This window comes from Heterodontus francisci, chromosome 15, assembly GCF_036365525.1.
Source record: "Heterodontus francisci isolate sHetFra1 chromosome 15, sHetFra1.hap1, whole genome shotgun sequence".
In the NCBI taxonomy this organism is placed as follows: Eukaryota; Metazoa; Chordata; class Chondrichthyes; order Heterodontiformes; family Heterodontidae; genus Heterodontus; species Heterodontus francisci.
In genome coordinates this window covers 23958227-23986219 of record NC_090385.1, presented here as the reverse complement: position 1 = coordinate 23986219, position 27993 = coordinate 23958227, and the positions used below count along the sequence as shown (strand labels likewise).

The window sequence follows — 27993 nt, the reverse complement described above, 5'->3', positions numbered from 1 at the left end:
GCAGAATTGCCAATTGGAAGACGATGAAGTGCCTCTGCGAACTGTGGGGAAGAGATTGGAGGAAAGAGTGCCTCTGTGAAAAGGGTGGAGAGGGTTACTGTTGAGACAGGTTTTAGGAAAGTTATGGCCTGGCTGGCATGTAAATCTTGTTATGATCCTGTTGTTTTTTTTTGGGAAGGATGCGGTAAGCCTTTAAAGCTGGGAAAAGGAGCCGTGCTGCTTTAAGGCAGCAGGCTGCAGAAGCTGAGTCAAAGAATGCATTTTCATTGCCCCGGGATACAGCCATTCGGAGACTGCGATTCAAAGGGTGCATTCTCATTACCTTGGATACAGCCACTTGGACGGAGCATCGAGAGATATATTTGTTACAATTTAATTTTGAACTGGCTTAAGGTGCAAATACTCTGTTCTAATAGGGGACACAGACAGACAGCTGTGTGTTAGGACCTGAAAAGACTGCTCTCAGACCATTTAAACTGAAGGAAGAGAATTTAGTCTGTTTATTATTCTCTCTCAAAATTCTAAAAAGTCAAGCCAAACAGAGATCGCTGAGAAATTAAACAGAAGGAAGGGAAGTTAGATTGTGACAATCTTTTATCCCTTAAAAATTCTAAAGCTAAATTGATTCATTAAAAAGTGTTCGCAAGTTGTTAATTGTAGAAATTCATCACTAGAGAAGGAAAGCAACAATTTTGACTTCTGGATTAGATTACAGGTTGTTCTACTGTTGAAGAATTTTTTCCCCCCATCGGATGGCTGTGAGGACTTCAAGCAACCTTAGACTGTTTCATATCTGGCAGGAGCATAAATTTGCGAAGACTGTAGTTTTTTTCTATTTTAAATGTTGTTTATATCTTCGTAGTGTTTAAGAATTTAGCTTGTCTAATTAAAGTTAATTTGTTGATTTAAAGACACTTTGGTTAGCCTCATTCGGGTGTTAATAGATGGCACAATTTGGCTGGGTCTTTCTCTAATTTGAAAAGTTTAAAATGATATGTTGGGCAATCTGTGGAGGGACGGGATTGAATGAACAGTATGTTTTTCCCACCACAATCAGAATTGTATATTTTGATTAGGGGCTTTGACTGGAGCGGTCGGTCGTAACAATTTGGATAAATCCAAATGCCGCTTTTTTTTTTCCATTGAGCACAATTTTTAACAAGCATTCAAAAATTTCAAGGGACTCCACAAAAATAAATGAACCACTGTGTACAAGAGGACACAACTGGTATAATGTGACAGCAGTGTACTATCTACAGGATTCACTGCAGCACCTAGCCAAGGCTTTTCAGCAGCATCTCAAACCCATGACCTCTACCACCAAGCAGGACAGGGGCAGTAGAAGCATGGAAACACCATCACCTCCAGGTCACAAACCATTCTGTCATTGATATATATTGCTATTCCTTCATTGGCTCTGGGTCAAAATACTAGAACTGCCTACCAAGCAGCATGGTGGGAGCATCTTCGCTGCACGGACCACAATGGTTCAAGAAGGCGGCTCACCACCAACTTCTTGAGGGAAACTGGGGATGAGCGATAAATGCTGGCCCTACCAATCTCCCTGTGTCTGCGTGGGTTTTCTCCGGGTGCTCCGGTTTCCTCCCACAAGCCAAAAGACTTGCAGGTTGATAGGTAAATTGGCCATTATAAATTGTCACTAGTATAGGTAGGTGGTAGGGAAATATAGGAACAGGTGGGGGTGTTTGGTAGTAATATGGGACTAGTGTAGGATTAGTATAAATGGGTGGTTGATGTTCGGCACAGACTCGGTGGGCCGAAGGGCCTGTTTCAGTGCTGTATCTCTAATCTAAAAAAAAAAGGCGGCTCACCACCAACTTCTTGAGGGAAACTGGGGATGAGCGATAAATGCTGGCCCTACCAATCTGATAGTGATTTTTAGAAATGTGTGTACAATTTTTATTTATTTACCCTGGTTCCTAGTGTATAGGAAGCTATAGTATAAGTGGCTTTTAATTCAATGCAAATTGACAGTTTTGCTCTAACCAGAAGGATACTGAAATGGGAAATTAAAATATCACAATAGAATGGGAGTGATCAACCTTCAAAGCATGTTGATGTGAGAGTCCAACAATCTTTATTTTCCATCAAACCTGTATGGAACTGATCCGGAACGGCTTGATGCGTAGATCCTCCCTTGACCTTTTGCTACCCTCTGTAACCTCTTACAGCTGCCCTCTAAACCCTCTGACTCTGGCCTCTTGCACATCCCCTTCATCCCTTTTCCCTACCTATGGCTCCACTCCATTCTAATATCTTGTTTAACTTGATTTTATTTTGATGCATTTGCAACATGTCTTGTGATGCTATAGGTGGTATATAATGAAAGTTGTTGTTGATAACATAGGATGCTAAAAGTGTGGGAAAAAAGGTTCCATTCCCCAGCTTGGACATACCTCACCAAATACTCACCAGGTTCTTATCAAAATCTTTATTCTCTCATCTTTTTGGCTGGAATAAATGTGTGTATTTCACCATGTTGCTGTAACTATGAGTTGAGTAAATCTAATGAAATAATAATGCTCTGTTGAAAGCGCTACCCCTTTATGGTATGTGATGAGCACACTGAATATACAGTCCTCTGTGCCACTTGTTTCCGCACTATCTCTCTTGTTAGTGTTTTTGGTTGTTTTGTTTCTAGCTGTTGAACAGCAGTCTGAAAATAACTAGCCTTTTTACTTAACTGTTAATTTCAAACTGAATCAAAATGCACAGATGTATCAATTGTTCCTCTTTTAGAACAAAAATAGACATGAGAGACATGTTGCCATTTCTCTTTCATTTGTTTCCATTTCAAGAAACAGTCGCAACCGATTTTACTTTAAGATGCAAACCAAAGATAGATTCCATTTTCCTAAATTGGGAAACTTTATTTCAAATTAACTAAACTGTCAGTCTTACCAAGCTGGTTGGCATAGTAAATTGAAATATTAAACTGGTGCCATAGATAATGCCTCAATCCCAGCCATAAAAGGGCACTGTGTTAGGGCAGATTTGTGGAAGCTTTGCTTTGCACATAACTGTCGTATATGTGCCAGAGAGGACTTCATGCTGACCCAGGATGCTTGATAAGGATAGTGTGGCAAATACCAACACTAAAATCCCTCTGTTTGAGCACACTCACAAAAATACACTGTGTTACTACAAAATAAAATCACTAGTCAACACTCGGTGCTTCAGCCATTTGGAAGAGAAAGTCTTTCAGGTGGGAAACCTCATGAGAACTGGCAGACTGGTACTAGAGAAGCAACCTTCTAGGAATGGCCAGTCTAAGTGAAAATTTGATCAAGATTGCAAAAGAATTGGAAAAACAATAGAAATCAAAAGGTGTTATTAAATCTCTTGTTAACAACTTATTAACAGATTCCCATTGTGTGGCTCTTGTCAAAAATATTTAGTAGATTTTAATCTATTTTGTAATACTTAGAACATTGTTTTCTGTTTTATTTTAGAACTCTGGTACTCGTTTTTATTTTTATGCCATGTAAGGTATACTGCTTAACAGGCAACTATCTTTGGGTCAATGACAGAGGTTTTGGACCTCAGTTATTGGGACAATAATGTAGTGTACAATATTCCTTCTCTGGTTTAATAATGAAGTCTGCATTTTCAGTTATTCTTCCTTTGATATCTTTTTTTTTCTTTTTGCTTCTTAGTTTGCAAGTATCTTGCTGTGGAATTGAAATTGGCTTTTGAAGAAACAGGAAAAACCAATGAGGTGATTGATAACAAATACGGCTTTCTGGAAGGAAAGGGGTCGAAAATAAAATACAGGCACTCGTAAGCAAATTCCTGCAAGTTCACTTATTTTTGTAAGGGACACTGATATTTATACTTAATAAATTCTTCCTCTGTCTTTCTGGACCCTGGCCAAAAACCCAGGAGGATAACCTGCTCCTAGGCCTCTTCAAAAGACATTTTGAACCCGTTGTTAGCAAACGCAGTCACAACTCTTCCCATCATAGTGGAGACTGGTTGGTGTAAAAGGCGAGTTACTATCCTTTGTTTTGGGTCGAATTCAACCTCTAAGTACTAGTTGATGGGATAGAAATTTCCTCTGTCTGCTGGCAGGATTGCCCTTTCTCAATCTCAAATGACTTTGGCACGACTTTCACTCTGTCTATAGTGGACGCAGGCTCATAGCACAGAAGGCAAAAAGTGTTGCTGAATTTTCAGTCTTGCTCAGAAAAACTGTATGAATGAACAGTGTTTGGAAAATGGAATTGCACACTGGTGCAATTAGCGATAAGGTTCTGAAATTCAGGTTAGGATATATTGGGGTAAAGTACAATGTATTTTGCTTTGAATTTGGTTGTGTTAGACCTGAACCTGGTAGTGCTTGATGTAGACATTAATACTGGGTGCAAGAACATTCTTGAGCACTGATTTGTACTCCTAACTTTGATGAGCAGAAAATTCACCCACTCACAAGAAAGTAAAAGGCATGGCAGTATTTCAGTTGTTGGGGAGCGGAAGAGTGTTACAATTTCAACATTTTCCCCAGCGGCTTTCTCGTGTTATTTGCTAGACTGAAATTTCCAAAATCAGATTGATTATTTTCTTTTAGGAATCAAATTCTACATCTCAATTCTCTGCTGTATTTGTATTAACATAGCCCAGATTTAACAAGTTAAACTTGAATCCAGCAAATTGCTTACAGGAGAAAACATCCTATACCTACCATGTTCTCCCATTACTTAAGGTGCAAAGATAACATGCCATCAGCCAGAGAGGCAACTAGAATGATTGAGAGATTGCAGGGATTGGATTATAAAGAGTGATTACGTGAATTGGGCATGTTCTGACTGGAAAAAGAGATGGTTAAACGATGATTACTGTATTTAGGATTCTAAAGGACTAGAAAAGTAGATCACAACAAGCTATTTCGCCTTGTCCAGAACAGTGGAACTAGAGGATACGGACTGTATTTGTATGGATAAATTCAAAATTAAAGCAGAAAAATAATGAAAAAGAAAGAAGAGGGAATGGGAGAATGAAGATTATGGTGGGGGATTGAATGCATGATTGAAGAAAATAATTCTGAACAGATGTTTGAAAGCAGGGAAGGAGGTGGAAAGAGTTAAGGAGGAACTTCCAAATGATAGAAATGTAGTGCTTGAATAAGCATCTATATTGGTAGATTCAGTTCAGTTGGCAGGAAAAAAAGACAGAAGCACAAGGGAAGAGCCAACTGTGTAACAGCCCCTTAACCAATTTTATCTACTGCACCTGTGTAAGAGTCTGTCACTCCAGAATTGGCCATTATAGCCACTCCAGGCGCTGCTTCACAAACCACTGACCACCTCCAGGCGTTTACCCATTGTCTCTCTAGACAAGGAGGCCAAAGAAGAAGAAAAGAAGATTGGTAGATGTTTGACATTGGAAGACGAGTGAACTGTGTTGATTTTTAGTAGGAATTATCAGTACTAGTAAGGTTTTATTAATAATTCTAAGCTGTTGTAGTATTGGTAAGGTTTACTTTAGCAGTAGCAAAGGGTCAACTAATAAATAAAGGAATGTCAGGGTTGCTTCAACCTCGAGAGTGCACCTCATGTGTTATGTAGGAGCTCCAGGATGCTTCCCATATCCTGGAGAACCATTTGTGCAGGAAATGCCGTCAATTGAAGCAGCCTGAGCTTCGGGTTTTGGAATTTGAGCGGCAGCTGGCGACACTGCGGTGCATTCATGAGGATGAGAGCTACATGGATAGCATGTTTATAGATGTGGTCACTCCACAGCTGAAGAGTATGCAGGGAGAGAGGGAATGGGTGACCACCAGACAGTTAAAAAGAATCAGACAGGTAGTGTAGGAGACCCCTGAGTGCATCTCATTCTCCAACAGGTATTCAGTTCTGAGTACTGAGGAAAGTGATGCTTCACCTGGGGAGTGCCGCCAGTGCCCAGTCCATGGCATCACGGGTGGCTCAGCTGCACAGTGGGGTACAGGGAAGACTGGAAGAGCCGTAGTGATAGGTGATTCAATAGTCAGGGGAACAGACAGACGTGTCAGTGGCCGCAGACGTGAATCCAGGATGGTGTGCTGCCTCCCTGGTGCCAGGGTCAAGGATGTCACTGAGCAGCTGCAGAGCATCCTGAAGGGGAAGGGTCAACAGCCAGCAGACGTGGTCCACATCGGAACCAACAATATAGGTAGAAAGAGGGATGTGGTCTTGCAGTCGGAATTTAGGGAGCTAGGTAAGAAATTAGCAAGCAAGACCTCAAAATTAGTCATCTCCGGATTACTCCCAGTGTCACTTGCAAGTGAGTATAGAAGTAGAAGGATAAGACAGATGAATGATTGGCTGGAAAGTTGGTTCAGATTCCTGGGACATTGGGACCGGCTCTGGGGGAGATGGAACCTGTACAGGCTGGACGGGTTGCACCTGAACAGAGCTGGGAACTGAGTTCCCTGCGGAGCATTTTACTAGTGCTGTAGGGGAGGATTTAAACTAGTTTGGCAAGGAGATGGGGATCTAAGGGTAGACTCAGCTGGGACAAAATCGGAAATTAAAATGGAAGGTGGAAGACAGTCTGGAAGACAGAGGAAATGAGGGTTAGAAAATAAAAAAAGAGTTCGGCAGTGCTCAAGGGTATCTATTTCAATGCAAGGAGTATAGCAAATAAAGCAGATCAGCTGAGGGCACAGATAGACACATGGCAGTATGATATCATAGCTATTACAGAAAAATGGCTTAAGGAGGAACAGGAATGGCAGCTCAACGTTCCTGATTACAGGGTTTTCAGATGCGATAGGGAAGTGGATAAGAAAGGAGGGGTAGTGGCAATTTTGGTCAAGGAAACTATTACAGTTGTGAGGAGAGATAGTATGTTGGAAGATTCATCAAATGAGGCCATATGGATTGAGCGAAGAAACAAAAAAGGGGCAATCACACTACTGGGAGTGTACTATAGACCCCCAAACAGTCAGAGGGAGATAGAAGAGCAGATTTGTAGACAAATCTCCGAGAAGTGGGGCGGCGCAATGGTTAGCACCGCAGCCTCACAGCTCCAGCGACCCAGGTTCAATTGTGGGTACTGCCTGGATACAGGTCTGGTGCCAGAGGATTGGAGAATTGCTAATGTTGTACCTCTGTTCAAAAAAGGAGCAAAGGATAGACCGAATAATTACAGGCCAGTCAGTCTAACCTCAGTAGTGGGAAAATTATTGGAATCTTTTCTGAGACACAGGCTAAACTGTCAGTTAGAATGGCACAGGTTAATCAAGGATAGTCAGCATAGATTTGTTAAGGGAAGATCTTGTTTGACCAACTTGATCGAATTTTTTGAAGAAGTAACAAGGAAGATAGATGAGGGTAGTGCAGTTGATGTGGTCTATATGGATTTTAGCAAGGCCTTTTGACAAGGTCCCACATGGCAGACTGGTTAAAAAAATAAAATTCCATGGGATCCAGGGAAATGCAGCAAGGTGGATACAAAATTGGCTCAGTGGCAGGAAACCAAGGATAATTGTTGACGGCTGTTTTAGCGACTGGAGGACTGTTTCCAGTTGCATTCCGCAGGGCTCAGCACTGGGTCCCCTGCTTTTTGTGGTATATATTAACGATTTGGACATAAATGTAGGGGGCATGATCAAGAAGTTTGCCGATGACACAAAGATTGATCGTGTGGTACATAGTGAGGAGGATGGCTGTAGGCTGCAGGAAGATATTGATAGTCTGGTCACATGGGCAGAAAAGTGACAAATAGAATTCAACTTGAAGAAGTCTGAGATGATGCATTTGGGGAGGTCAAACAAGGCAAAGGAATACACGATTAATGGGACAATACTGAGAAGTGTAGAGGAAGTGAGGAACCTTGGAGTGAATGTCCACAGATCCCTGAAGGTAGCTGGACAGGTTGATAAGGTGGTTAAGAATACATATGGAATCCTTTCCTTTATTAACCGAGGTATAGAATACAAGAGCAGGGAGGTTATGCTGGAACTGCATAACTCATTGGTTAGACCACAAAGAACAAAACAAAGAACAAAGATAATTACAGCACAGGAACAGGCCCTTCGGCCCTCCAAGCCTGCGTCGATCCAGATCCTCTCTCTAAACATGTTGCCTATTTTCTAAGGTTCTGTATCTCTTTTCTTCCTGCCCATTCATGTATCTGTCTAGATACATCTTAAAAGACGCCATCGTGCCCGCATCTACCACCTCCGCTGGCAACGCGTTCCAGGCACCCACCACCCTCTGCGTAAAGAACTTTCCACGCATATCCCCCCTAAACTTTTCCCCTTTCACTTTGAACTCGTGTCCTCTAGTAATTGAATCCCCCACTCTGGGGGAAAAAGCCTCTTGCTATCCACCCTGTCTATACCTCTCATGATTTTGTACACCTCAATCAGGTCCCCCCTCAACCTCCGTCTTTCTAATGAAAATAATCCTAATCTACTCAACCTCTCTTCATAGCTAGCGCCCTCCATACCAGGCAACATCCTGGTGAACCTCCTCTGCACCCTCTCCAAAGCATCCACATCCTTTTGATAATGTGGCGACCAGAACTGTACGCAGTATTCCAAATGTGGCCGAATCAAAGTCCTATACAACTGTAACATGACCTGCCAACTCTTGTACTCAATACCCCGTCCGATGAAGGAAAGCATGCCGTCTTGACCACTCTATTTACCTGCGTTGCCACCTTCAGGGAACAGTGGACCTGAACACCCAAATCTCTCTGGACATCAATTTTCCCCAGGACTTTTCCATTTACTGTATAGTTCACTCTTGAATTGGATCTTCCAAAATGCATCACCTCGCATTTGCCCTGATTGAACTCCATCTGCCATTTCTCTGCCCAACTCTCCAATCTATCTATATTCTGCTGTATTCTCTGACAGTCCCCTTCACTATCTGCTACTCCACCAATCTTAGTGTCGTCTGCAAACTTGCTAATCAGTCCACCTATACTTTCCTCCAAATCATTTATGTATATCACAAACAACAGTGGTCCCAGCACGGATCCCTGTGGAACACCACTGGTCACACGTCTCCATTTTGAGAAACTCCCTTCTACTGCTACTCTCTGTCTCCTGTTGCCCAGCCAGTTCTTTATCCATCTAGCTAGTACACCTTGGACCCCAAGCGCCTTCACTTTCTCCATCAGCCTGCCATGGGGAACCTTATCAAACGCCTTACTGAAGTCCATGTATATGACATCGAAAGCCCTTCCCTCATCAATCAACTTTGTCACTTCCTCAAAGAATTCTATTAAGTTGGTAAGACATGACCTTCCCTGCACAAAACCATGTTGCCTATCACTGATGAGCCCATTTTCTTCCAAATGGGAATAGATCCTATCCCTCAGTATCTTCTCCAGCAGCTTCCCTACCACTGACGTCAGGCTCACCGGTCTATAATTACCTGGATTATCCCTGCTACCCTTCTTAAACAAGGGGACAACATTAGCAATTCTCCAGTCCTCCGGGACCTCACCCATATTTAAGGATGCTGCAAAGATATCTGTTAAGGCCCCAGCTATTTCCTGTCTTGCTTCCCTCAGTAACCTGGGATAGATCCCATCCGGACCTGGGGACTTGTCCACCTTAATGCCCTTTAGAATACCCAACACTTCCTCCCTCCTTATGCCGACTTGACCCAGAGTAATCAAACATCTGTTCCTAACCTCAACATCCGTCATGTCCCTCTCCTCGGTGAATACCGATGCAAAGTACTCGTTTAGAATCTCACCCATTTTCTCTGAGTCCAAGCATAACATTCCTCCTTTGTCCTTTAGTGGGCCAATCCTTTCTCTAGTTACCCTCTTTCTCCTTATATATGAATAAAAGGCTTTGGGATTTTCTTTAACCCTGTTTGCTAAAGATATTTCATGACCCCTTTTAGCCCTCTTAATTCCTCGTTTAAGATTGGTCCTACATTCCCGATATTCTTTCAAAGCTTCATCTTTCATCAGCCGCCTAGACCTTATGTATGCTTCCTTTTTCCTCTTAGCTAGTCTCACAATTTCACCTGTCATCCATGGTTCCCTAATCTTGCCATTTCTATCCCTCATTTTCACAGGAACATGTCTCTCCTGCACGCTAATCAACCTCTCTTTAAAAGCCTCCCACATATCACATGTGGATTTACCTTCAAACAGCTGCTCCCAATCTACATTCCCCAGCTCCTGCTGAATTTTGGTATAGTTGGCCTTCCCCCAATTTAGCACTCTTCCTTTAGGACCACACTCGTCTTTGTCCATGAGTATTTTAAAGCTTACGGAATTGTGATCACTATTCCCAAAGTAGTCCCCTACTGAAACTTCAACCACCTGGCCGGGCTCATTCCCCAACACCAGGTCCAGTATGGCCCCTTCCCGAGTTGGACTATTTACATACTGCTCTAGAAAACCCTCCTGGATGCTCCTTACAAATTCTGCTCCATCTAGACCTCTAACACTAAGTGAATCCCAGTCAATGTTGGGAAAATTAAAATCTCCCATCACCACCACCCTGTTGCTCCTACATCTTTCCATAATCTGTTTACATATTTGTAGCTCTATCTCACACTCGCTGTTGGGAGGCCTGTAGTACAGCCCCAACATTGTTACCGCACCCTTCCTATTTCTGAGTTCTGTCCATATTGCCTCACTGCTCGAGTCCGCCATAGTGCCCTCCTTCAGCACAGCTGTGATATCCTCTTTGACCAGTAATGCAACTCCTCCACCCCTTTTACCTCCCTCTCTATCCCGCCTGAAGCATCGATATCCTGGGATATTTAGTTGCCAATCATGTCCTTCCTTCAACCAAGTCTCAGTAATAGCAATAACATCATATTCCCAGGTACTAATCCAAGCCCTAAGTTCATCTGCCTTACCTACTACACTTCTTGCATTAAAACAAATGTACCTCAGACCACCAGTCCCTTTATATTCATCATCTGCTCCCTGCCTGCTCTTCCCCTTAGTCACACTGACTTTATTATCTAGTTCCTTACAGGCTTTTGTTACTACCTCCTTACTGTCAACTGACCTCAGTTGGTTCCCATCCCCCGCCACATTAGTTTAAACCCTCCCCAACAGCGTTAGCAAAAGCACCCCCAAGGACATTGGTTCCAGTCCGGCCCAGGTGTAGACCGTCCAATTTGTAATAGTCCCACCTCCCCCAGAACCGGTCCCAATGTCCCAAAAATCTGAACCCCTCCTTCCTGCACCATCTCTCAAGCCACGCATTCATCCTGACTATTCTTTCATTTTTACTCTCTGACTATCACGTGGCACTGGTAGCAATCCTGAGATTACTACCTCTGAGGTCCTGCTTTTTAACTTGGCTCCTAACTCCCTAAACTCTGCTTGTAGGACCTCATCCCGTTTTTTACCTATATCATTGGTGCCTATGTGCACAATGACAACTGGCTGTTCACCCTCCCCCTTTAGAATGTTCTGCAGCCGATCTGAGACATCCCTGACCCGTGCACCTGGGAGGCAACATACCATTCGGGAGCCTCGTTTTCGACCACAGAACCGCCTATCTACTCCCCTTACAATCGAATCCCCTACGACTATAGCCCTTCCACGCTTTTTCCCGCCCTTCTGAACAGCAGAGCCAGCCACGGTGCCATGGACCTGGCTACTGCTGCCTTCCCCTGGTGAGCCATCTCCCTCAACAGTATCCAAAACGGTATACTTGTTTTGGAGGGAGATGACCGCAGGGGACTCCTGCGCTGCCTTACTGCTCTTTCTCTGCCTTTTGGTCACCCATTCCCTTTCTCCCTCAGCAATCCTAATCTGCGGTGTGACCAATTCACTAAACGTGCTATCCACGACCTCCTCAGCATCGCGCATGCTCCAAAGTGAGTCCATCCGCAGCTCGAGAGCCGTCATGCGGTCTAACAAGAGCTGCAGTTGGACACACTTCCTGCACGTGAAGGAGTCAGGGACATCAGCCATGTCCCTGAGCTCCCACATTGAGCAAGAGGAGCATGACACGGGTCTGAGATCTCCTGCCATTTTTAATCTTAAGCTTAACTTAGTTAAATGAAAAAGGAACGAAAAGTTTTTACCAATCACGATAAAACCAGAGAAATAGAAAAAGCCTTACCTTATAAACACCCCACCGATTCCTTTTTTTTTGGTTAGAGGAGGAGGGCGGGTGGGAGACACGACAAGTGTGGTGTCTCGGGTTCAGAAACCGCCCAAATATATAGTGTTTTACTTACCCAGCAGCCCCCTGGCCTCCGCCGAAAAACAAAAGGAAATTAAGTTTACTTTCAACTGACCTTCCCAGCTGCTCACTCGCTCACACTCTGCTCCCGAAAAAGCTGCTGCAATGAAAGGAAAGTTATTTTAAACCGCCCAAATATATAGTGTTTTACTTACCCAGCAGCCCCCTGGCCTCCGCCGAAAAACAAAAGGAAATTAAGTTTACTTTCAAACTGACCTTCACAGCTGCTCACTCGCTCACACTCTGCTCCCGAAAAAGCTGCTTCCCAGCTGCTCACTCGCTCACACTCTGCTCCCGAAAAAGCTGCTGCAATGAAAGAGTACTGTGTGCAGTTCTGGTCACCTCATTACAGAAAGGATGTAATTGCACTAGAGAAGATACAGAGGAGATTTACGACGATGTTGGCAGGACTGGAAAAATGCAGCTATGAGGAAAGATTGGATAGGCTGGGGTTGTTCTCCTTGGAACAGAGGAGGCTGAGGGGAAATCTGATTGAAAAGTTTGAGAGGCCTGTGTACAGTGGAGGTGAAGGGCCTGTTCACCTTAGCAGAGAGGTCAGTGACGAGGGGGCATAGATTTAAAGTGATTGGAAGAAAAATTAGAGGGGAGATGAGGAAAAACTTTTTCACCCAGAGAGTGGTGATGGTCTGGAACTCACTGCCTGAAGGGGTAGTTGAGGTAGAGACCCTCAACTCATTTAAAAGGAGTCTGGATATGCACCTCAAGTGCTGTAAGCTGCAGGGCTACGGAGCAAATGCCGGAAGGTGGGATTAGAATAGGTGGATCGTTTTTTGGCCAGTACAGACACGATGGACCAAGTGGCCCCTTTCTGTTCCTTAAACTTTATATGCTTCTATGAATCCAGTGATATCAGCAGACTAAGGTATGTGTGAGCATGTAAGGCTAGAGAGGATCTCCATGGGAGGGTGGAGTGAGGCCATGGAGCAATTTCAAAGTGATGATGAAAATTTTGAAGTCAGTTCTTTGCGAGTTGAGGAGTCAGTAGAACTTGGCGGTGGTTGTTATAATTCAGAAAGCGGGTTGGTGAAGGATAGAACTGGAGCTAATCTTTACACACTTTTATAAGCATTTATGTACAGAGTTGCACATTACAAGCATGCATCTCTTAACCTAATAACCACAGTTTCAGTTTGTGTCTATTTATAGGGACACAAGTGAATCCCCAGTTAATGCCCACCACATACATACAATTAATATACAGTTAACGGTGGTAGTGATAATGGGAGTGTCAGGACATGAGGCACAGCTTTGTGGATTAATTGTAACATGGCAGGTTGAGATGTTAGACCGACTCAGAGAATTGTTTGGGGGGAGGGTGTGGCCGGCCTCAAAGACTTGAAGGCATGGACTAGGGTTTTGGTAACAGTGGGGGAGTGATAAGTATAGGGGTGGGCTGTTCTTTGCAGGTGGATGAAAGTAGTTTTGGTAATGGATATTGGGAAATGAAGTTCAGTTTGAATCAGGCAGTATGCCAATGTCTCGCACTGCATGTCATAGTCTGAGATGGTGTGATGGAGAGGAGTTTGATGGAGTCGAAGCCAGTGATTACAGGAAGAAGTTGAAGAGGGTAGGTTTTAGTTTTGCTTACATTAAGCTGGATGAAATTATGGTATATCTAGGTCTCATTGGACAGGCAGTCAAAAGGTGTAGCAACAGCCTTTGATTGATGGAGGAGATTGAGCTAGATGGTTGTCAGCATTCATATGGAAGTTGACTCAATGCTTTGTATGATATTGCCATACTAAGATGTAAATGATTATGAAGAAGAATGGATGGAGCTTTGGGATTTGGTGAGGTGAACAGAGAAGAACCTGTTACTTACCTCACCGACAACTAACCTTTAATTGACCTTGAATTACGTCAGTTAAGATTTATGGCCTTAAAGGGCAAGGTCACTTTATGCACATTACTAAAACACAACACTGTTGCGACATTTAGCTTTGAACAAATCAAAACATCTAGTCTTAGTTACAGAAATCTAGATTACTCTGCCTGGCAATAGGCAAGAGCTACATATAGATTTAGAATAGCAAAGGGCTAAAATCATCACGCCAGGATCCGAAAATGAAATACTGCAGTATGAAAAAAGGTTTTCTTGTTAACTGTCTTCAATTTTTTTTCTCACAAAGTGACATTCGGTTGATTGAAGTAACTGAAAACATTTGTAACCGGCTGCTGGAATATAATCTACACAAGGAACGAACTGGGAGTAATCGCTTTGCAAAGGTAAGCATTGCTGAGCTGGCTTTTAGTGAAGAGGGGAAAGTAGTCTTCTTCTGGATTTTGTTGGTGGTGGGTGCCATGATGGGCATTGCATTTGATGTATATTGGCATCCATATTGAAGGATTATTGTTTATGACAAAGTGACTGCAACTTTATTAGGTGACTACTCACAATTGACTTTTATTTTGTTCTTGGAATGTGAGTGGCGCTGCCAAAAGCACATTTATTGCCCATCCCTAGTTGCCTTGAGAAGCTGGTGGTGAACATCCATTGGGATGTTCCTCCCAATGGTGTTAATTACAGAATATCAGGATTTTGACCCAGCAACAGTCAAGGACATATATGCCCAAGTGAGGGTGGTGTGTGACTTGGAGGAGAATTTGGAAATGGTGCTCCCATACTTTTGTACAGAGCTGGGAGGTGCAGTTGAAGTTACTTTGATGAGTTACTGCAGTTCAAAAGACCATTTTTACTGCAGATTTAACAATCTAGGCTTCTTTGTTCACTTGCTCATTTTAGCATCAAAAACTGGGAGATAATCAGGGGAAATACAGATCTATAAATCTAGGGTAAATTGGGAGAAAATCAATCTTTATTTAGAACATCATTAAATGTCAAAAAAACAGGCAAGGCTGGTTAAGCAAGTGACGGTGAACAATTATTTATACAGTTCACAGGCACCAAAATATCCTCTTGTCACTCTGTCAAGAATATTGCTGATGTGCAAAGGATCATTTTTCTCCCCTGATTTTTAGCTCAAGATAGTTTATAGGATATTGGTTTTCTAAATAATCAACTTTAATCAATTCTTATATTTGCCACACCCCCCACACTCTAATCCTGACTCCAACCCATAGCTTACACATGTTGGATCTGATAATTTAAGCCTATGCTCCCCAGGAGCCCATCCCAGCAATAGCATGGCCACACAAATAGTGAAATAGATTTGGTTCTTTGGTTAATTCACTGTGTTTGGAATCCAGACAAGACAGCGGCAAACAGCCAGTCACACAACACATGCATTTTATTAGGAATTGACATCATTGTCGAGATAAATTATTTACTGGATTGTTTAAACCATTTTCCTTCTCGCACATAGCTGAGAAATCCTATCCAAAATTAATGCAAGTATTAAAATCTCCCGGTGGGAAATGGTTGTGATATTCAGGAACGAATGTTCTGTTCTGACAAGTTCATCAGCAAGTGAACTTGCCTAAAGAAGCTTCTCCTCAGATTTTGGCACTGAAAAATCGATCCTGGTGTTCTTGTACATCGTGCATGTTGTGTGCTTACTTCAGCATGGAGTGTGCATGATTGTGTCACCAGTCCGATGCATGCACATTTTGGGGTACACTGGGACCAGGAGGATTCATACATTTGAAAAGTTAGAATCAGGCAGAAATCATTTCTACCAATGCACAAACCTGGACATAACTAGGAATGTATTGGTGTAAATCAGTAAATAAACAATTTACAAGTTTTCTATACAGAATGTGGTGAGTAGGTGGTGGGAGGGGATGTATAATGAACCCGATGGCAGGAAAACAGATTGAGAAATAAGATACCTGACATCAGCTCATTCTTTTCGATGACTTTACAACTTTGGAACTCCAGTCCGTTCACTCTCTCCCTTCGTAGTGCAGTCTATAAGCTTTTCAGCCCCAAGCTTGGTGATATCTACTCACTCCTTGCTTTATCTCATGGACTCTCCTACTTGTCTCAGCCTTGCTAATGCCTTCACAATAAGCTTTGATCCTTCATTTGGGTCCTCAATTTAAGAAGAGAATTCACAGTAGATTTTCTGATTGGTGTAATTTTAATGCTGGTGCATTCTCATGCTTATGAATCTAAATTTAATATTCTTAAATCCTGCTGTCATACCAAAGCAAGTAAAAAATTGCACATTCATTTGAACTCTTCAAGTGTCACTGCACCCTGCCTCTTTCCTTATGCTATGGCCTCTGAATTATTTAAATATTTTTTCCAAGCTATGCCTCGAGATTTTTTTCCCCCACTTCCTAGGCATCTGTGCCTCCTTTCTTCTCCTGCTTCCACAACACAGCTGACCACTGTTCTCACTCTTCACATTAAGTACAGATGAGTGATGTCATTCAGCCCATCATGCTAATGCTTGCTAGAATCTGTGGTTTATCTTACCCTCACTTGCACTAACTGCCTCTCATAGTATCTAACTCTCAGAATTATGCCAGAGTTTTACCTCCACTACATGACCCAGAAGGCTATTCCAGATGTCATCGCTCTTTAAGTGAAGAAATGCTGACTGAAAAAATGACTGAAGAATTGCTCAATACTGAACCTGACTTGTATCTATGTCCCCTGTCCTGCGGGTTTGATCTAAGTTAAAATATTGCTATAGATTTATGTTTTCTATTCCATGCAGTATCATAGGCCCGTATCTTGCAGTCAGGGACAAAACATTGGCGCTCGCCGCTAACCTCAAAGAAAGTTGCCTACAAAGATCTAATGATCTCTGTAGAGCAGTTTTCCCCTTTCCCAATGGCAGTTTAAATCTGGTGCCAAGATAAAAGGGGATCTGCAGATGTCCAGCAACAGTAATACCAGCAGGCAGGGTAAGTAATCAATCACGTTGAAGTATGCTCACAGACAGCAAATCAAGAAGTTAAAAGCATTGAATCCTTTTGCTTTTAATTTAAAATTTCAGATGGCAAAATAAATTATTTATAATTGGATTAAGATAGAAACTAAAATAAAAATGAGCTTAAATTTATTATTTTAAAGATATGTGGAATTTTTATAATCGGTAATGCAGCAATTTGACGTTCCACAAATTTAAAATCAGCTTTTCAGGGCCAGTGAGGGTGTTTAGCAATAATTATGAAGTCAGTTAGTTGGCCATTAAGATCCAGTTACTCCTCATTCAACTGCTGCAGGGTTTTTACAGCAAGATTAATAGCATAAGAATGGAAGTTCTTGTCAGTTCAGTGATTTCTGATTGATTGCAGTCTAGGGGACCTTAACAGCGCACCTTCCGGAGAAGCATAGAATCATTGACAGCAACTTCTGAATTTCCATATTATTTTGCGCGTATGCAGACTCCCGAAATTGCTGTCGGTTTCTGTGGAGTAATGACAGCGAATGCTGACAGTTTCATTGTCGTTATCAGCACAAAATCTGGGCCATAGAAGGTCTCCTCATATGCACCTCCTTTGTAAAGCCAAAGACTTGCACCATTTGACAGATTCCAGGCTCACCATTGGGTGATGAAACTGTTGTAGTTTTCACCATGTTCTCAAACTGATTCATTATTACTAGAGAAATGAAGCACATCCAAGAAGCAGTTAGTCGTTTGGCCAGGAATTTTGTCTAAATGCTTTCTGGATGTATTGAGCACCCAGTAATATAAGTCCTGCTTTATCCCTACACTGAAGATCCCCTGTAAGTACAGAAAAATAATCAGTCACTGAAGACCAATAAACTGCTTTGTGATATAAAGAGAAGATGGTTAGGAGATCAGAGTAATGAGTGAGACACCATAAAGAAAGCAATAAGACAGAGGCAATAGTGAAATGTATCTTTTTTTAAAATCATCATGCAGAGAGTCATTAATGCTTTATTTTATTTCTTTGCAAACCAGGGAATGAGTGAGACATTCCAGACTCTCCATGGCCTTGTTCATAAAGGTGTAAAAGTTGTGATGGATATCCCCTACGAACTGTGGAATGAGACATCGGCTGAGGTCTCTGACATGAAGAAGCAGGTATGTGCAGAGCACCTGATCTACAACTTGGGCAGGGAGGAGGGTGGTGGGTGGCAGATGAGGGACTGCTTTTACAAGGAAAAGAATTAACACCAAAGATAATTACTTTTTTCAGTTCCCTTGATCATTCCATTGTAAAGTGCACTGCCCAGTACGGAACTGGAGCACAGAGATCAGGAACATTCTAGTTTGATGTCTGGTCTGGACTCAATGAGCTGAAAAGGGCCAGAGGACAGTTGCAGTGCAACAATTCTGTGTCCTTTGGGTCAGGATGGGAAAAATCAGCAAGGATTCCAGCTCCTGATAACTCCAGTGATCTCTCCTGGAAGTGTGTGTGTTTATGTCCTGTTGGGTTGTGATGGCCTTTTAAGTTGAATAGGCTTTTTGGCATTCACAGTCTAGTTTCATACATGAGAAATGGACTCTTAATCAAGGTACTGGAGGGTGCTGAGCACCACTGGAACAGTAATCTAGTCTGAGTTCAAGAGAGGAGGAGAAAAAAAAATCTAAGAGGCAAAAATATCTTTATCCTATTGATTTTGGGCCCTTCTGCCAGTATCCTACATCGTGACTGTTGGGATCCCCGTGGAGATCACCAACAAACCCAAAGAATCAAATCCACCGACTGACCTCAATTCAGGAAACAAAAACGAAATGGACAAGATTTCACTTTTATAAATATTACTTTAACACTCAAACCAAGACCAACATAAATTAGACATGAACTAACAGTTAAATCACAATCGATATATAGTTTAAACATGTTAATTATCAGATATAGCAAAGATGGGTCTCACGAGTTCTCTGTATAGTCCTTTCAGCATGTATGGCCCCAAATTACAGTCACAGGGTTCTTCACAACTCTGAAATTCCTCAGGTAGGTCTTCAGATCCTGTCTTCCAAGATGCAGCTATAATTCCTGATTTACAGCAGTTTCACTTTAATGCCGAACTCTACAGGTACAGTCTTTATGAAAAGAAAAACAACATACTTCTCCAGAACCTTCCTCAGTTCATCTAAATAACAGAAACCACTCGTAAATCCAGTCTTCACTTTCTTTAACCTGCCTGTAAAATGAAACCTTCCTGCCATCTCAGCTTGGATGGCTCTTTTATCTGGTCCCAACCAGTTTTAGTTACCTCAGTAACCTGAAGTATTTTTCAATTTCTATGAGGGCATTCTATTCTTAAAAAAAAACAATCTTTTGCGACTAGCGCCAATGCACCTGCCAGAGCATTCAACAAGTCATCTGTTCAGATAACAGTTCACAAACGTTTCCCATGGGTCCTGCAGAGCGCAGATTCTATCACTTGACCAAGATCTCTATATACATGGTAGCAACAATGTATAATAAAACCCATATGAATTGGTTTAAAGGTACATATTCCTCTGAATTCCAAAATTAAATACAGCCACTTTGTATTAAAACAATTGGATTTTAATTTTTGGAAAAATATGCATCAGGTTTATACAACCAAATTTAATTATTTTTTGGTGGGGGGTATTAGTCACTGAGGACCAGGCTGTGCTCTAAGGAAATGAAGAGGGAGTCCTGGAGGAGTTTGGGGATGGGGTTCTAACCCTTAGGAGCAGGAACATGAGGAGGCAGAGGTAACTGGAGAGAGGTGGCAGAACATGTGGGACAGGACCACTTTCACATACACCTTTAAAATTCATGTGCTTAGTAAGTTGAAAAATATCCCAACTGCATAGAGATCATGTGATCATTTTCTACACAAAATGTCTGTTGTCAGATTGCCATTGATTGACAAAATAGAGAGGACCGAGATGCCAATAGTCTTTTTTCTTTAAAGCCATTTTGGGATTAGATGGCAATACAGCTAAATATACTTTCCTATTAAGCTGTGAAACTATTGGTGCTTGTCAAACTCCAAAAATGTGATCTCTTTCTTTTATACCCCAGTGCGACGTAATGGTGGAAAAGTATGAGGATGTTATTGAGGACTGGTATAAAAATCATCAGCATGAAGACCTCACCATGTTCCTCTGCGAACGACATGTGCTGAAGGCCCATGAGACAGGTATAAACCTTTCTAAAAGTCCTGGAGACATGCATTGCATTTAGGCTGCTTTAATTTTTTTACTGCAGTCAGATAGAACAATCATCCCTGGGCGGAAAGCAGCTACAGTAACCCTGTGAAGGAGTTAAAAAAAAAAAAAAATCCCCATGTTTCTTTGAATTGCCTTGGCATCTTTTATCTGTTAAAGGTGTTGCATGATTGCAAGTTGTAGTTTCAATAATAGATGTTATCTATCTGCCAGTGTTATGACCGAGGTGGGAGAAGTGCGCTGTTTATTTTAGTTACACTTCTCCACAGGTCACAACATATATTTAAATTTTCCCACTTACCGGTACAATCATTTTCCCAGAATAAAACACACCAACCCAGGTTTCTTTAATAAACAACAAAATTATCTGTTTATTATAAAACAAGTCTTAACCAGTAATGAAGCAAAGCATAAACACACAGATTGAACTATAAAAGCTCCTTTTTTACCTTAGCCCCTCACACACATGCACACGCATCTACACCGGTTAACTGGAAAAATAAAAGGAATTTTTGTTTTAGAGCTCTGTTACAAAAAAAAAAGACCAAAAAAACACAGGCTGAATACTTGCTCATTCTTTAAGAACAAAAGAGAAGATATGGAAAGATGTCCTTTGTTTCTGTTCCCAAATGCGTATAGATGGCTGTCACTGGGATCTTCCTAGAACAGTTCTCTCCAGGCGATGTTGAAGATCAGTTTGGGTAGGTTTTCCAAGAAATGCAGCTACAGAGGCTTCAGATAGGCCTTGCAGCAGAAATGTGGCAACAGGGATTTTAGTTCCCACATATTCGATATGCAGGGTTTCTTCAAATACAGGAGGAAAATGGAAATTAATACACTGATACACATGATTTCTTTCCAAGAGAGAGAAAAAGAGATGAGCTGGGTTTCCTTGGCAGGCAAAAACCAAATGTCTTCCAAGCAGTTTACACTCCAACTGTCTTTTTAAAACCACTTTCCATATACCAACTCGCTGTCCAAAGCGAAACCATAAGCAATGTCACAAAATCTTGACCTGTCACTTCCCTGTAAACATCTTTCCCCAAGTGAAAAACAACCCCTGCTGGGTAATGATCTGCAGACAGGTGCCTTCCAGTAATTGTTTGTTTTTTATGCTCAGTTCAAAAATCTTCTGGTGATCTCCCTTAAAAAAACACAAAGTTCAGCATCTCTTCAAGCTTCCTGATGAATCAGTGTCCATAATTCAACTATGAGTCCTTAAAAACATATTTTACAAAAAATAGAAGCACTCTCGGAACACCAGTCCTCTTTTGGTATCTTGAGTTGAAAGAAGTAGCAGACTTAAAACCCTCCAAGAGAAGCCTAGTTCACCAGCTGCTCTTGTTCTATCCAAGCAGAAAACTCCATGGGTAAATTTAGCCGTGCACACTGAAATCTGCACCTCAACGCTGGCAGTGAATGGTTACATATAGATCTTCTTTGGCCTCCTTATCTCGAGAGACAATGGGTTAGCGCCTGGAGGTGGTCAGTGGTGTGTGAAGCAGCGCCTGGAGTGGCTATAAAGGCCAATTCTAGAGTGACAGGCTCTTCCACAGGTGCTGCAGAGAAATTTGTTAGTCGGGGCTGTTACACAGTTGGCTCTCCCCTTGCGCCTCTGTCTTTTTTCCTGCCAACTGCTAAGTCTCTTCGACTCGCCACACTTTAGCCCCGCCTTTATGGCTGCCCGCCAGCTCTGGCGAACGCTGGCAACTGACTCCCACGACATGTGATCAATGTCACAGGACTTCATGTCGCGTTTGCAGACGTCTTTAAAGCGGAGACATGGAGGGCCGGTGGGTCTGATACCAGTGGCGAGCTCGCTGTACAATGTGTCTTTGGGGATCCTGCCATCTTCCATGCGGCTCACATGGCCAAGCCATCTCAAGCGCCGCTGACTCAGTAGTGTGTATAAGCTGGGGATGTTGGCCGCCTCGAGTACTTCTGTGTTGGAGATACGGTCCTGCCACTTGATGTCAAGTATTCTCCGGAGGTAGCGAAGATGGAATGAATTGAGACGTCGCTCTTGGCTGACATACGTTGTCCAGGCCTTGCCGCCATAGAGCAAGGTACTGAGGACACAGGCTTGATACACTCAGACTTTTGTGTTCCGTGTCAGTGCGCCATTTTCCCACACTCTCTTGGCCAGTCTGGACATAGCAGTGGAAGCCTTTCCCATGCGCTTGTTGATTTCTGCATCTAGAGACAGGTTACTGGCGATAGTTGAGCCTAGGTAGGTGAACTCTTGAACCACTTCCAGAGCGTGGTCGCTAATATTGATGGATGGAGCATTTCTGACGTCCTGCCCCATGATGTTCGTTTTCTTGAGGCTGATGATTAGGCCAAATTAATTGCAGGCAGCCGTAAACCTGTCGATGAGACTCTGCAGGCACTCTTCAGTGTGAGATGTTAAAGCAGCATCGTCAGCAAAGAAGAGTTCCCTGATGAGGACTTTCCGTACTTTGGACTTCGCTCTTAGACGGGCAAGGTTGAACAACCTGCCCCCTGATCTTGTGTGGAGGAAAATTCCTTCTTCAGAGGACTTGAACGCATGTGAAAGCAGCAGGGATATACATATAGATAGAATCATAGATTAGTGCAGCACTGAAGACCATTCAGGCTATTGAGTATGTGCTGGCTCTTTTGAAGAGCAATCCAGTTAGACCCGCTCCCTCGCTCTTTCCCTGTATCACTGCAATTTTTTTCTCCTCCGAGTATTTATCCAATACGCTTTTGAAAGCTACTATTGGATCTATATCCACCATCCTATCAGGCAGTGCTGGTTCTGTTGCTAATCAGCTTAAATCTGTGCCCTTGGTTATCAACCCTTCAGCCATTGGAAACATTTTCTCTTTATCTAAAACCTTAATGATTTTAAATACCTCTATCAAATCTCATCTTAGCCTTCTCTGCTCGAAGGAGAACAACCCCCATTTTCTCCAGTCTATCCACGTAGCTGTAATCCCTTATCTCTAGTAAATCTCTTCTGTATCTTCTCTAAAGCCTTCATGTCCTTCCTAAGGTGTAGTGCCCAGAATGGGACACAATAATCGAGCTGGGGTTAAACTACTGTTTTATATAGGTTTGGCATGATGTCCTGGCTTTTGTACTCTATGACTCTATTTACAAAGCTCAGATCCCATATGCTTTATTAACTACTTTGTTAACCTGTCCCACTATCTTTTAAAGATGTGTGCACTCCCCTTAAAATTGTACCATTTAGCTTGTATTGTGTCTCCTATTCTTCCTACCAAAATGTATCACCATGCACTTTGCTGCATTGAATTTCATCCACCATGTGTCTGTCCATTCCATGTAATGTCAAAATGTACTGTTGTTTTCTTGAAAATGCATCATCATGACAGACTGTCAGGTGACAGGAAGGGATTGTTTTCTGTGGAACTGGTCTCGAGGCTGCATTTGCTGGTTTATAGTATATTCCCTGATGTTAAATGGTGGTAGTCTTATCGCTGGCAATGGAGACAAATGTCATGTCTGGGAATGCACAAATGAAGCCATTGCATTTTCACAGTAGCAATACAGTAAAATATCATTTATATTTTATGCCATATGTGCTAAAGAAGGTTCCTGCACAAAGTGTATCAACAATTAATGCACTAATCTGAATCTATTTTAGAATGTTTGAGGGAAAAGTGGAATAGCCGGAAGGGGGACCCTGCAGCAATCAATGAGGAGAAGAAGAAGAAAAAGAAGAAAAATAAGGATAAAGAGGGTAAGGAAGGGAATAGAAAGAAAGATAAAAAAGGAAAGAAGAAAAAGAGACAAGAGGATGACAGTGACGGGGAAGGGGAAAAAAACATGTCGTCTGATGATGAGCAAACCCAACAGAAATCACCTCCATCCCGCAGACCTGATGAACTGTAAAGACTGAAGGACTAGGCCAGAAAGCACTGGTTCAGAGCAGTGTGTTAAAGAACATTACTGGTAAATGGACAGTAATCTGAACCCAGTAGACCGTTCTGAATATGAATTTAAGTAGCTTTAAATTAATCAGATACATTGGCAAAAAAAAGGTCACTTATCTGATTGTTGGTTTGTCTGTTTATACATCATGGTCCACTGCAATAACCCATGCTCTTCCATCCCTTCCTATATCTGAGCGACCTGGATATAGAACAAAACACAGACTGTGTCCTCTGTTCTATTGCTTGAATTTAAGCAACTCACTGTTGACATTTTATGCTTGAATGTCCCTATCCTGCCTTTTTTTTTTAAGGGTAATTTTAAAACATTACATTGGACATGTGTAGATCCAAAGTTGTAGGAGTGGGGAAAATTAGTTAGTATCACACCTCTTGTAGTTTAGGCAGTGGATAAGAATTCATAAATGGTTAATTTTGTGTCTGAATTTTGACCTGCTTTGGGGATTTGAGTCAGGAAATGATGCCACAGCATTCAAAGCATGAGTTGTTTTGAGGTAGATGATGTGCCCTTATATTTCGCAATGCAATGTTGTGAAGGTTGACGGGTGCTTGAAAGCAGATCCAATGATTTATTATCCATTAAGACACCAAGGAGTGACCCAGAATGAAGAACGCACCAAAGCTGAAATATAAAATCAGTTATAGCTTCTAAAGGTTACTGGTTTTCAATAGCAGGAAAATAGAAGTTCACTTATTTAGTTCCTGTAAGCTAATGATTCTGTATGTAGGGATTAACAGCCCCACTAAAGGCAAAGTCATGGGTTTTCTATTTTCATGGAAAGCCAAATGGGATTACTAAATGTGAGCTCTAAAACATTGGTTAAAAATTGTGGAATCCCATGTAATAAAAACAGAATTTGACTTACGAAATCACCTTAAATCAATATCCTCTAGCTTTCATTTTGACCTACACTGCTTGTGTAGAATTTGAATTTTGTATAGATGTCAAAAGCACATAGTTCTTTCATGTACTACATAAAAGTGACTCATAACTGAGCATTATAACCAAATAAGTGTGTGCATTCAACAATGAATGGGCAACAAATGCTGGCCTCGCCAGTGACACTGACCTCCCAGGAACGATTAAAAAAAAAATACTGTCAGCTTTTTGGATTAAAAAAAAAACTAAACTCCTGTCTACCATAAAGTGCAAAGTCACATGATAAAAGTCAGCAGCAACATAGAGTCACAGTTGTTTGAGTACAAAAAGAGGCCATTCGGCCCATTGACTCCATGCTGGCTCTCTAGAGCAATCCATTCAGCCCCATTGCCCAGCTCTATCCCCATACTCCTCAATGTTTATTTCCCTCAAGTGACCATCCAGTTTTCTTTCTTTTAAAGTAATGTTGCCATTTCAAGGCTATAATGTGGTCTTGGGGTTTGAATGACCTGAATAAACTAGTCCCCTCTCATTCACACGGTTTGTGAATTTATCCAAATTGACACATACAGACAAACATGCACATAGGCTTATTAATAACCAACATCATTCATTCAGTGAAATAAAGGTCCCTAGACTTGCAGTACTCAGGCATGTAATAGACACAGTTACATTGATTCTGGGAATTTTCCACTCATTTCTGCTAGTGACTTCTGTAAATCAGTAACCAGTAACGTGCTATTACTTACGATGGAAATCACTAATCATTTGGGGTGCAGTGGTGTGGAAATTCACAACATATATCTACCCAAATGTAGGCACACTAACCTCTGGGAAAAGTAATTTTTTTATGTATTAAAACCCCAATTAGATCCTTCCATATGCCTGTTGCATGTGGCTTTTATGCTCATTCTGATTGACTTCTTGTAGCACAATTTCACAGTATCAGAATAATTTAAAGCTAATTAAAGGCTGGTCCTTCTCTGTAACTTTGAAGTGTTTTTCTGGACTTCTTTGGAAATTGTCCAGTTTAACTGTTCTTATTCAAATGTCAGGAATGCTCTTTATTGGCAGCAGGAATTAGTCAAAATGGACCTCATATTACAACTTGGCAGAGTGCTGCAAACACCTGTAGCCGGATGTGTGTTTGCACTCACAAATATACCGAAATAAACAGGCTCCTTACAGAAGACTGGTGCTTTATAACCCACCGTGCCCGCCCCCCCCCCCCCTCTTCACTGCCCTGCATTCCTTCTCAAACATGTAAGGAAAGTGGGTGGGCAAATTACATCAGGCCACTGCTGCGAACCTCCTCAGAGTCCAGAGGCAGAGGTTTGGAGGATGGTCACCTATGTGATCTCAGTTGGGGAATAATGCTGTGGGGTGAGGGAAATCTAGAGTGTAGTTGCTTTTATTTGAATGGAGGGGAAATGAAGATTGAAACCCTTCTTCAGAACTCTTCCAGAAGCTGGCTGACCAGCTCTGCTTTTGTTTTTATTCATTGTTTTTAAACCTGAACACTCAATAGGATGCAGGTTGTGTTACAGTCATATATTTAATCTGCAAACACCTATGTGTGTCCTAAATCTTGCTTTATGTTCACATTTCCAACTAGGATATTCTTTATGTACCTTTTATTAAATGAATGAATTTGCCATTGAATCAACTGAGCAAAAGTCAACTTCACTCAACACCCTAACCCTCCCCCAGCCTCCGCTCCCTAGCATCAACCTTTTCCAAAATTTAGTTTTTTTTTCAAAATATATGGATTTATAATGTCTTGTTATTTTTCTCTTGTCTGGAATTTTGTCTGAGACTTGTCTAGAGTATTGGCTGAAACTATCTTTGGGGTAAGATAAGTTTTGTGTTAGAAAATGCACACTTTTCCCTGCCTGACTTGTGACAAATTTCAGGCAGGACAGGACTCCCTCACTGTCCTAAGCTGTAAGTCTGGACCTGGGACAATTTGCATATGGTAGAGGGGAGCTTGCTTGTTCCACCAATAAGTTACGTCAATCTGGGGGCAGAAGCTTGCTGTAGCAAGCCTTGGGAAGCTAACAGAGCAGAAGAAATAGGCAGCCTATTAAGTAGTCTGTTGATTTATTTTTCTTCTTAAATTTTTACCCGACAACTACTTCCTTGACCTGTGTACAGTGGATTCTGAAATCTAATGAGCTAACCCTGCATCCAGGATTCTAAGAGTGCAAATAGCAGGGAATATGACAGAGGCAGTGATTCCCTCAGTTGCATGCATTAATTATTTACCTGTCATCCAAATATAAAGTGGTCACAGTTTACCCCTTCAGGAGCAATCACAACAACAATGTGTATTTACATAGCACCTTTAACTTGGTAAGGCGTCCTACCTGAAACCCATGGCAACACAGCAGTGCTTTCCAGCTCCACTCCTTACATTCGCCAAAAAAAAATCAGTGAGGGAAAAGCAGAAAGCTCAGGCCTATAATCTGAAAATAGGTGGGTAGGGCAGCTAAGGGAATGGAATCTCTTCCATCTCCTGCTCATAAAGATTTTATTTGAAATTTGAATTATTTAAAAATAGATTGGAAAATGGAAAGTGTCGAAGGTTTTTTTTATAAGGGTATAGTAGGCAGAATTCTTGGCATAGCCCAGAAACTCTCAAAGAGCTTCCTTGATAACTGGAAGATACACCCCCAACTGCCCCTTCCCCTTTACCAGAAAGATGTTGCAGGTAGCAAAAGGGTAAAAATGCCAGTAGAACCAAATTCCAGCTGAAAATGGGTGATCCACTCGCTGTCTGGGCTGGTGTTGGATTGGAATATTGAGACCTGTGATTTTCTGAAATGAATTTGGACAGTTTTAACCCGGTTCACAATAGAAGCACGGCCATAGTATAATTCGGCACTGACTCGTAATCTCAACCAGAGAGACTAGAAATGGATAAGTGGGGGA

At 41.9% G+C, this 27993-nt stretch overlaps 1 protein-coding gene across 4 annotated transcripts in view; it reads left to right on the top strand.

Annotated features, from left to right (window-relative positions):
• Positions 1–27993, top strand: part of cnpy3 (canopy FGF signaling regulator 3) — a 68097-nt gene that overhangs the window by 4024 nt on the left and 36080 nt on the right. For 3 of the 4 annotated variants that reach the window (XM_068047240.1, XM_068047241.1, XM_068047239.1), the window contains exons 3-7: positions 3678–3801; positions 14338–14434; positions 18049–18171; positions 20096–20213; positions 23876–23971. In XM_068047240.1, coding sequence (XP_067903341.1) covers positions 3678–3801; positions 14338–14434; positions 18049–18171; positions 20096–20213; positions 23876–23971 — 558 coding nt within the window. Of the gene's footprint in view, positions 1–3677; positions 3802–14337; positions 14435–18048; positions 18172–20095; positions 20214–23875; positions 26725–27993 lie in introns of those variants that run through there. The other variant, XM_068047238.1, reaches the window with a different exon arrangement.